Raw genomic sequence first — 12,066 nt, 5'->3', positions numbered from 1 at the left:
TTCTAGTCGACTAGTAGTCTTACATTTCAGCAATTAGTCGACTAGAAAAATATCCATATTTAAAACTTTATGAAGTAAAATAACTAGCTTCTGGCAGACGGCGGTACACATCGATTTACGCCAAAAGAGTCGATTGACTCTTGTAGGAGTATTGTAAGCTTAGACGGCTCTCGCGGTTCAAACAAATAGAGCTGGGCAACAAACTCAAGCTCCTCTTCTCTTGTATCGAAATCCTCCTGACATTTTTCTTTAAAAGTTATCATTTTAGACTTCTAATTTGTGTTTTGTTTTGCTCTATCCTTTGCAGGAAGCTTGTTATTATAGTTAATAAAGTTTTAAATATGGATATTTTTCTTACATTAACCCATCACTTCACTTCAGAAGGCCTTTATTAACCCCCTAGAGCTGTATGGGCTGGTAGTGAACCCCCCCTTTCACTACCAGCATAAAGCCTGGAAGAGCCAGGATGTTTTATAATATACAGTATCTCTGATTGTGTTCGTCTGACAGAAGATAGTCATATACACCTACGATGGCTTGAGGGTGAGTACTAACTCTTTAAACGTTGAAAGGATACTATGACAAAGATATCACTTTCATCTTCTGATAACTGATAGCGAACTGAGCAAACTGATTTTCTTCCGTTATGACATGTGATATGCGAATGACGTGTTGTCTGTGTCTGTCAGGTTGAGTCAGCAGCAGATATCAGAGCTGACGTCTCAGGTCGAGGAGCTGCAGAGAGCTTTACAGGAGTAGGACAGCAAAAACATGACCAGTCAAATCCCAATGAAAGTCCTTCCCTTCAGAAATCATTATGTAATGATAAATGTGTAGTGAACGACGGCTTTAGAGGTGTTTCTCCTCAGACAGCAGCGATTGAGTGATCTCCATCTGTTTGTGATTCATGTAATATCACTGACCTGATCATCTGATCCTGATGCAAAACTACTGAATTTCCCTGTAAAGAGTCTCACTGTCTCTGTCTGGTTGATTTGTGTGTGAAATCTGTAACTGATTTGTTTGCGGTGATGAAATTAACGCCTGCTCGTCTGTTTTTATCCGCCCACTTCTCCTAATCGACCAATCATCCGCCGCCTCAGGTCATTGTAAGTACCGCCCCCCAGCCCGTCTGCTTTCTGATTGGACACTGATTGTTACTGAGTTGTAAATGTGTTGAGATGAACACAGAATATCTTCTGTCACTGTCTCACGGATCTGTTTCTCTTTCTCAACAGTCGTCGCTGTTAAAGAAGAAGCTGGAGGAGCATCTGTGAGTGTCTCTGATCTCTGTGAAGCAGCGTCGCTCATCAAATGTTGTTTTAATGTTGTATGTGTGTTTTCTGCAGGGTGAAGCTCCATGAGGCTCATTCTGACCTGCAGAAGAAGCGAGAGGTGATCGATGATCTGGAGCCGCACGTGGACAGCAACAGTGAGTGAACAGCAGCAGGTCAAAGGTCACTCTGATTAACAGCTCACAGACACTACAAAGCTGTTTAGTCTTATGGAAACACCTGAGCTACTGAGTAATGAGGTTCTGTCTGTGTGTCTGTCAGTGGCAAAGAAGATCGATGAGCTGCAGGAGATCCTGAAGAAGAAGGATGAAGATATGAGACGAATGGAGGAGAGATACAAGAGATACGTGGACAAAGCTCGCACGGTCAGTTTGACGTCAGGTTCACTCAGGATGCAGAAAGATCATGTATATCTATACATATAGATAACAGTGCACATGTTGTTTGTGTTTCAGGTGATTAAGACTCTAGACCCGAAGCAGAAGAGTAACATGGTTCCTGCTGAAGTTCAGGCCCTGAAGAACCAGCTGACAGAGAAAGACAGGAAGATACAACATCTGGAGGTCAGACACACAAACACACTCATTATTGGTCTGTGACTCTGTTTTACTATGGTAATGATCATCTTGTTCTCGTGTCTGTCTGTTTTCAGCATGATTTTGAGAAGACGCGCTCCAGACATGACCAGGAGGAGAAGCTCATCATCTCGGCATGGTACAACATGGTAAGACGATATTCCAGATCAGTCAGAACAGCTTGTGACCAGTCTTGTTTAGGATTATTTATGTACTATTATAGTTTTTATTAATATTTTGGTAACACTTGACAAACGGGTATGGGAGCATATTGTTAAGTGTTACCAAAATATTAATTAACTCTACATTACCTATGCAATATTTAAGTTTGAATTGCAAGAAATAAAGTCAATAAATAAAGTTGGAGTTGTGAGATATTAAGTCAGAATTGCGAGAACTAAAATCGAAATTGCAAGAAATAAAGTCAGAATTGCGAGAAATAAAGTTGGAATTGCAAGAAATAAACTCCAGAAATATAGTCGGAATTGTGAGATATAAATTTGGAATTGCGAAAAATTAACTAAATTGTGAGAAATAAAGTTGGAATTGTGAGATATAAAGTTGGAATTGCAAGAAATATAGTAGGAATTGCAAGAAATAAAGTCAGAATTGTGAGAAATAAATACGAGAAATAAAGTCGGAATTGTGAGATATAAAGTTAGAATTGCGAAAAATTAAATTGCGAGAAATAAAAATGGAATTGTGAGAAATAAAATCAGAATTGTGAGGTAAATTCAGAATTGTGAGAAATAAAGTCGGAATTGTGAAAAAGTCAGAATTGTGAGAAATTAAGTCGGAATTGTGAGAAATAAAGTCGGAATTGTGAGATAAATTCAGAATTGTGAGAAATAAAGTCGGAATTATGAGATAAATTCAGAATTGTGAGAAATTAAGTCGGAATTATGAGATAAATTCAGAATTGTGAGAAATTAAGTCAGAATTGTGAGAAATTAAGTCAGAGTTGTGAAAAAGTCAGAATTGTGAGAAATAAAGTCGGAATTATGAGATAAATTCAGAATTGTGAGAAATAAAGTTGGAATTGCGAGAAATAAACTCCAGAAATATAGATGGAATTGTGAGATATAAAGTTGGAATTGTGAAAAATTAACTAAATTGCGAGAAATAAAGTTGGAATTGTGAGAAATAAATACGAGAAATAAAGTCGGAATTGTGAAATATAAAGTTAGAATTGCGAAAAATTAAATTGCGAGAAATAAAAATGGAATCGGAATTGTGAAAAAGTCAGAATTGTGAGAAATTAAGTCAGAATTGTGAGAAATAAAGTCGGAATTGTGAGATAAATTCAGAATTGTGAGAAATAAAGTCGGAATTATGAGATAAATTCAGAATTGTGAGAAATTAAGTCGGAATTGTGAGAAATTAAGTCGGAGTTGTGAAAAAGTCAGAATTGTGAAAAAGTCAGAATTGTGAGAAATAATGTCGGAATTGTGAGAAATAAAGTCGGAATTATGAGATAAATTCAGAATTGTGAGAAATAAAGTCGGAATTGTGAGAAATAAAGTTGGAATTGTGAGAAGTGAACTCAGAATTGCAAGAAATTAACTAAATTGCGAGAAATAAAGTTGGAATTGTGAGAAATAAAGTCAGAATTGTGAGAAATAAATATGAGAAATAAAGTCGGAATTGTGAGATATAAAGTTAGAATTGCGAAAAATTAAATTGCGAGAAATAAAAATGGAATTGTGAGAAATTAAGTCGGAGTTGTGAAAAAGTCAGAATTGTGAAAAAGTCAGAATTGTGAAAAAGTCAGAATTGTGAGAAATAATGTCGGAATTGTGAGAAATAAAGTCGGAATTATGAGATAAATTTAGAATTGTGAGAAATTAAGTCGGAATTGTGAGAAATTAAGTCGGAGTTGTGAAAAAGTCAGAATTGTGAAAAAGTCAGAATTGTGAGAAATAATGTCGGAATTGTGAGAAATAAAGTCGGAATTATGAGATAAATTCAGAATTGTGAGAAATAAAGTCGGAATTGTGAGAAATAAAGTTGGAATTGTGAGAAGTGAACTAAGAATTGCGAGAAATAAAATCGGAATTGCAAGAAATAAAGTTGGAATTGCGAGAAATAAACTCCAGAAATATAGACGGAATTGTGAGATATAAAGTTGGAATTGCGAAAAATTAACTAAATTGCGAGAAATAAAGTTGGAATTGTGAGAAACAAAGTCAGAATTGTGAGAAATAAATACGAGAAGTAAAGTCGGAATTGCGAGATATAAAGTTAGAATTGCGAAAAATTAAATTGCGAGAAATAAAAATGGAATTGTGAGAAATAAAGTCAGAATTGTGAGGTAAATTCAGAATTGTGAGAAATAAAGTCGGAATTGTGAAAAAGTCAGAATTGTGAGGAATAAAGTCGGAATAATGAGAAATAAAGTCAGAATAGTGAGAAATAAAGTCGGAATTATGAGATAAATTCAGAATTGTGAGAAATAAAGTCGGAATTATGAGATAAATTCAGAATTGTGAGAAATTAAGTCGGAATTATGAGATAAATTCAGAATTGTGAGAAATTAAGTCAGAATTGTGAGAAATTAAGTCAGAGTTGTGAAAAAGTCAGAATTGTGAGAAATAAAGTCGGAATTATGAGATAAATTCAGAATTGTGAGAAATAAAGTCGGAATTGCAAGAAATAAAGTTGGAATTGCGAGAAATAAACTCCAGAAATATAGATGGAATTGTGAGATATAAAGTTGGAATTGTGAAAAATTAACTAAATTGCGAGAAATAAAGTTGGAATTGTGAGAAATAAAGTCAGAATTGTGAGAAATAAATACGAGAAATAAAGTCGGAATTGTGAAATATAAAGTTAGAATTGCGAAAAATTAAATTGCGAGAAATAAAAATGGAATCGGAATTGTGAAAAAGTCAGAATTGTGAGAAATTAAGTCAGAATTGTGAGAAATAAAGTCGGAATTGTGAGATAAATTCAGAATTGTGAGAAATAAAGTCGGAATTATGAGATAAATTCAGAATTGTGAGAAATTAAGTCGGAATTGTGAGAAATTAAGTCGGAGTTGTGAAAAAGTCAGAATTGTGAAAAAGTCAGAATTGTGAGAAATAATGTCGGAATTGTGAGAAATAAAGTCGGAATTATGAGATAAATTCAGAATTGTGAGAAATAAAGTCGGAATTGTGAGAAATAAAGTTGGAATTGTGAGAAGTGAACTCAGAATTGCAAGAAATTAACTAAATTGCGAGAAATAAAGTTGGAATTGTGAGAAATAAAGTCAGAATTGTGAGAAATAAATACGAGAAATAAAGTCGGAATTGTGAGATATAAAGTTAGAATTGCGAAAAATTTAATTGCGAGAAATAAAAATGGAATTGTGAGAAATAAAGTCAGAATTGTGAAAAAGTCAGAATTGTGAGGAATAAAGTCGGAATAGTGAGAAATAAAGTCGGAATTATGAGATAAATTCAGAATTGTGAGAAATAAAGTCGGATTTATGAGATAAATTTAGAATTGTGAGAAATTAAGTCGGAATTGTGAGAAATTAAGTCGGAGTTGTGAAAAAGTCAGAATTGTGAAAAAGTCAGAATTGTGAAAAAGTCAGAATTGTGAGAAATAATGTCGGAATTGTGAGAAATAAAGTCGGAATTATGAGATAAATTCAGAATTGTGAGAAATAAAGTCGGAATTGTGAGAAATAAAGTTGGAATTGTGAGAAGTGAACTAAGAATTGCGAGAAATAAAATCGGAATTGCAAGAAATAAAGTTGGAATTGCGAGAAATAAACTCCAGAAATATAGACGGAATTGTGAGATATAAAGTTGGAATTGCGAAAAATTAACTAAATTGCGAGAAATAAAGTTGGAATTATGAGAAATAAAGTCAGAATTGTGAGAAATAAATACGAGAAGTAAAGTCGGAATTGTGAGATATAAAGTTAGAATTGCGAAAAATTAAATTGCGAGAAATAAAAATGGAATTGTGAGAAATAAAGTCAGAATTGTGAGGTAAATTCAGAATTGTGAGAAATAAAGTCGGAATTGTGAAAAAGTCAGAATTGTGAGGAATAAAGTCGGAATAGTGAGAAATAAAGTCGGAATAGTGAGAAATAAAGTCGGAATTATGAGATAAATTCAGAATTGTGAGAAATAAAGTCGAAATTGTGAAAAAGTCAGAATTGTGAGGAATAAAGTCGGAATTGTGAGAAATAAAGTCGGAATTATGAGTGTAGCGTCTGGACCAATCAGCCACACAATTATTCATTGTATTTAATGAATTACCCATAAACTCACTCTCACTATCAAAGTTCTCTGAACTCATCCCCCTAAAACTGCAACCAGCATCCCAAGTGTAGCTAGCACACAGGCACAACTAGGTGTCCTGTTACAGTTATATGGTACTTTTATGATCCAGAAGAATGCTGTAGAGACTAGTGACTCATTCTTCCTGAGAAGGACAAATAAACTCTCTTAATCCTATGTATTCTCTATATTACCACTTGGGAAATGTATAAACATGTATCCAATTTTCCCATATCACGACTTTCCTTTTATAGGCTTTATTCTATGTATTAATTCTCTCTTTTGAACTATTTTGGTATTAATGTTCCATAGTTGCAAATGTATAGTTAACTGAGATCACATTGGCAGCATGTTTGGTATCTACGGACTCCAACTTTAATTTCCTATTTGGTAATTTATGTTACATGTTACTAACTCTGTGACATGTTAGTATTATAAGAATTTAGAGGGTTCTTTTCTCATTTATCCAATCCAGTGTCTTATGCTAATATCTTGCTACAGAACAAAGACTCGTAAAACTTCCCTCCGAGGGGGCAACTCCTTATTGGCTCAGACACCTTAAGAGGGTGTGACATCTTCACCTCTTATATTCACTGATCACAAGATCAAGTTTTCTCTTCCTGCTCTTCCTCCTCTTCTTCTTTTTTTACTGACAAATGCTGACATCAAGATGACGCTTTAAGAAGCTAGAAGCTTCTAAGGAACCCCAAGCTTGTGCCAGGCCTCGGCCTAGACCTTCCATTCACCAAAGATCCTCTGAATCCAACTGGTTCTCTTTCATCAAGACAATATCAGCAAAGATTCAACGGGAGCCTCCACAAATTGCATCAGGACAGTTTTAATTCAACTTGGAGAGACATGCAAGTATCAAACTTAGTCTCATTATCGGATACATTGAGTATCCTTACCCCTTTGAAAGAAGGGCCTGTTAAAACTAAACTGGTGGTTTGCTCAAGGCTGTTGATCTGCTGAAATGTACAACAATGCTGTAACCTCTTGCTTCCTGTACTCTGCTTTAGCCCTCTCTCTCTTGGTAAACTGTATGCATGTATGTGTGTGAATGTTAGAGTAGTTTAAGTGTTTAGTCTAGTTAATAAAGTCTTGTTCATGTCACACGTAAGGTTGTCCGTGTTTTGCGCTCATATACGGGAGTCCCTATTCATGTCGGTCCTGACTACAGGCTTTTAGTAGAATAAGATTGTTATTTCCCATAACCTGGAAATGAACATTTCTTAGAATTAATAAACAATTAACACTGTGTGTTCATTGAACAACAGGTTAATTGATTGTAGTATTAATTTTATTACATTAAGTTAATTTTATTAACTGATTAAAATATTAATAATTAATTATAACTAGTTATGATTAATTATTCATATTTATTTTGAGCTAATTTGCTACATGAGATAAATTCAGAATTGTGAGAAATAAAGTCGGAATTGTGAAAAAGTCAGAATTGTGAGGAATAAAGTCGGAATTGTGAGAAATAAAGTCGGAATTATGAGATAAATTCAGAATTGTGAGAAATAAAGTTGGAATTGTGAAGAAGTCAGAATTGTGAGCAATAAAGTCAGAATTGTGAGAAATAAAGTCGGAATTGTGAGATAAATTCAGAATTGTGAGAAATAAAGTCGGAATTATGAGATAAATTCAGAATTGTGAGAAATTAAGTCGGAATTGTGAAAAAGTCAGAATTGTGAGAAATAAAGTCGGAATTGTGAGAAATAAAGTCGGAATTATGAGATAAATTCAGAATTGTGAGAAATAAAGTCGGAATTGTGAAGAAGTCAGAATTGTGAGGAATAAAGTCGGAATTGTGAGAAATAAAGTCGGAATTGTGAGATAAATTCAGAATTGTGAGAAATAAAGTCGGAATTGTGAAAAAGTCAGAATTGTGAGAAATAAAGTCGGAATTGTGAGAAATAAAGTCGGAATTATGAGATAAATTCAGAATCGTGAGAAATAAAGTCGGAATTGTGAGAAATAAAGTTGTAATTGTGAGAAATGAACTCAGAATTGCGAGAAAAAAAATCGGAATTGCAAGAAATAAAGTTGGAATTGTGAGAAATAAACTCCAGAAATATAGACGGAATTGTGAGATATAAAGTTGGAATTGCGAAAAATTAACTAAATTGCGAGAAATAAAGTTGGAATTGTGAGAGATAAAGTTGGAATTGCAAGAAATATAGTAGGAATTGCGAGAAATAAAGTCAGAATTGTGAGAGACAAACTCAGATTTTCATAATTTTATTCCATAGTGGAAACAAGCTTCCATTAAGGGGCAAGTTGAAATTATTTTCTCTAAAATCAACAGCAGTTCACAGATGCTGCACTTGAGCTCTACATCACCCTGTTCCTATAATTAAACGTACGTTATCTCCTTCTGTGTCAGGGAATGGCTCTTCATCAGAAGGTGGCTGGAGAGCAATCCAGATCCGGTTCTGGTTCGGCTCAGTCCTTCCTGGCCCAGCAGACAGTCGACACATGCGCGCCGAGGACTGGCCCGTCTGCAGCCCAGATGAACAAACACGGATCTTCCATTCAGACGATCAACACTCAAACTCGACCAGATCTGTCCGAGGCCTAATCGGGATGCAGGGGTTCATGCTTCCCTTTATTTCTCTTCCAGCACTTTCTGATTACCCTGCTGAGAACGTAGAAACAACACGTGGAGGATGATTTTTATTATCTTTTAGATGATGTTTTGTTTATTTTTAGTTGACCCGAGTGTCGGTATGTAGTTGTGTCTTATTTTAGTGTTAATTAGTGCCAGAGGGTCTTAATCGGGCCGCAGGAACGAATGAGTTTAATGAAGTAGATCAATTTTGATTATTTTAATGATGTTTTGAGTGTTTTATTAATGTTGTACGGTAGTTTTCTGTGTTCATCAGGGTACGGTGCATGTGTGAGTGCACTTAAAACACTCAGTGCCTTCAATCATCCATCATCTGACAGCTGTCAATCATGTGTGTGACATCTCATCAAACCAAACTCTGAATGCTGGGATGCCTTTAATACATCGAACAAATGAAGTGCTTTTATTATTATTATTATTATTATTTTCATTTAATCATAATTTCATTATGAGTCTGATTAAGTATGAGCTGCTGTGTTTTGTGTGAATGTGCAACTGGCACTAATCGGAGATGAACTTCTGGAGGATTTTCTACCCGCACATGTTGTCATTTGCATGTGAAAACTGCTGCTTTACCATTTTTATAATGGATTTTTTTTTTATTGTAACGTCACCAAAGTCTGCTGCTGAAGGTTGATCCTGTACACTGTAAAAAATTACCGTGATTTTAACAGTAAAAGACTGTAAAAATGCTGCGGTGAAAAACTGTTAATTGGTTTACAGAAAGTTTCCGTACTATATACGGTGAATAACTGTAATAGATCTAACGGTACATTTAATGTAATTTTACAGTAAAATACCGTTAAATTCACAGTTTTTGAAAGTGAAAAATAACAATTCATTGTAAAATTTACAGTGAAAAACCGTAAATTGACATTCCCATAATTCCCTGCGTGACACTTCACATTTGATATATTTTTGTTGAAATAACTCTGTTTCTTCTTAGTTTATCTCATTTTTTTCTAATCAGTTATGTACATTAGGGTTTTATGTTACATCTAATGTTGTTAAATTAATGTTTATTGCATTTTTAAAATGTCATGTGTGTTACCATGATGGTGTTTAGTGTGTGTGTGTGAATGACACTGTGTGCTCCTTCTATATATTAGTATTGTCCTCCTCAGCTTGTGGAAAAGCTGGTTGTGATGAACTTTGATTCATCATGTGACTCTTATCACCACTGTGTTTGGTGACTGTCAGTGTATTATAAAGGTACAAAACAGATATTAGTACTTCATTAGGTTGGTAAATTAACATTATATCAGTTAATGAAATATGTTATTTTACCGTAAATTTTACTGGGATTTTTTTTACAGTGTACTGAAATCCAATGTTAAATATACATATTTAAAATGTAAAATTCACATGTAACTCCGTAAGTATGTTTACGGTTTGATGTCATTTTTACAGTATTGTTCTGGTAACCACAGCTGCCGGTATTTTTCCGTAGAAACAACGGGATTTTTTTTACAGTGTAGCTTGTATTTATTGATCTTCAGTCAGTACTGTATGTTCAGAAACACTACTGATCTCACCCTTATCAGTCCAAACACTGAGGTTTGTTCGCTCACGATCTCCAGATGTTTGTTTGTTCTTTACGCTGCAGTTTTTCCACTGTTTTTTGCTTTATTAATGTTCTGTCACAGTGATGATGTTCTGATAGTTCTGTTTGTGTTTTATCACAGTGTTCGATCATGCTGTTGGTGTTGGACTGATGGGGTCGGTACATGAATAATTCACTTTAATCTCACTGCTCTTTGCACTACAATAGATGAGATTATTGGTGCAAAAATAATCTGTTTTGTGTGAGTTCATTGTCATATTAGGTAAAGAGGTGTATGTATATAAATAAAGTCCATCGAACTTTGTGTTGATTTAAGGTGCGGTCACACTTTTCTTTCCATTGACAAGAAAGACGGTTCACTCCTGTTAGTTGTGAATGGAAGAAACTGCAATAATTCTAAGTAAAAGAGCCAATAGCTAATTGACAAAGCCATTGCATCACTGCACCTGCCATTAGAAGCTCCGGTTCCCATCAGTGATGCGCGGATCAATGTATAAACAACCCGCACCCGACCGACGTTTTCAACTAACCCGCCCGCAACTCGGACCGCAAAAAAAAAGAAAAAAAAAAAAAGAACGAAAAATAGGCTATTGTACCCGACCCGCTTCCTTAACGCATTTTTAAAAAGTAGTAGGCTAAATGCTCATCGTAGCGTCATTGGGCCATATTTGGAAAAGTGTAAGTGCCATACTTAAGTAAAGTTGGCCGCATATTCACAGATTCGACTTTCCCGGGTCAATAACTCCTGAGCTAAACGATGTTACTACACAAATAACACCTCTTTTCTATCGTAGTAATGTAGAGAGGCAGCTACAACCCAATTTTCCTCAAAATCAGCTTTCCTCCGCGGTGGACAAAATATATTAGTCTCTATGTGCGGACGACTGAGAGACAGATTCCAAGGGACCGTCTGCAAAGTGCAAAACCGGAAAAGCGAATACTACAAAAACAGTCAATAACTTCACTGTAATACACTGTATTGTCACCAAATTCACCGCACACATCAATGATGTCCTGATAGTTATACTACAACACTTATTTGGGGGAACTTTCTTTTTGTATCATTTTTATGATTTTTTTTATATGAAAATAATTCCATAACTTGACTATTATGGAAATTATATTCAATAACTTCACTGTAATACACTGTATTGTCACCAAATTCACCGCACACATCAATGATGTCCTGATAGTTATACTACAACACTTATTTGGGGGAAATTTCTTTTTGTATCATTTTTATGATTTTTTTATATGAACAATAATTCCATAACTTGACTATTATGGAAATTATATTCAATAACTTCACTGTAATACACTGTACTGTCACCAAATTCACCGCACACATCACTGATGTCCTGATAGTTATACTACAACTCTTATTTGGGGGACATTTGTTTTTGTATCATTTTTATGATTTTTCATAGTGAAAAAAAAATCAATAACTTGACTATTATGGAAATTATATTCAATAACTTCACTGTAATACACTGTACTTGTCACCAAATTCACTGCACACATCACTTATGTCCTGATAGTTACACTACAACACTTATTTGGGGGAAATATATTTTTGTATTAGTTTTATTATTTTTTTTTATATGAAAATAATTCCATAACTTGACTGTTATGGAAATTATATTCAATAACTTCACTGTAATACACTGTATTGTCACCAAATTCACTGCACACATCACTGATGTCCTGATAGTTATACTACAAC

The 12,066-nt window shown here is 34.5% G+C and overlaps 1 protein-coding gene across 1 annotated transcript; it reads left to right on the top strand.

The window, feature by feature from the left end:
- Window positions 1-1,125: 1,125 nt before the first annotated feature.
- On the top strand, window positions 1,126-9,059 carry hook2 (hook microtubule-tethering protein 2). The gene is made up of 6 exons (XM_048200247.1): window positions 1,126-1,273; window positions 1,350-1,432; window positions 1,557-1,660; window positions 1,751-1,858; window positions 1,948-2,019; window positions 8,537-9,059. The coding sequence occupies exons 1-6, from the start codon at window positions 1,182-1,184 to the stop codon at window positions 8,729-8,731; spliced, it is 654 nt and encodes a 217-aa protein (XP_048056204.1). The 5' UTR covers window positions 1,126-1,181; the 3' UTR covers window positions 8,732-9,059.
- Window positions 9,060-12,066: the final 3,007 nt, after the last annotated feature.

Source organism: Megalobrama amblycephala, linkage group LG1 (genome assembly GCF_018812025.1).
Source record: "Megalobrama amblycephala isolate DHTTF-2021 linkage group LG1, ASM1881202v1, whole genome shotgun sequence".
Classification (NCBI taxonomy): domain Eukaryota; kingdom Metazoa; phylum Chordata; class Actinopteri; order Cypriniformes; family Xenocyprididae; genus Megalobrama; species Megalobrama amblycephala.
The sequence above is the reverse complement of the archived record's forward strand: the minus strand, read 5'-3'. Positions and strand labels throughout refer to the sequence as shown.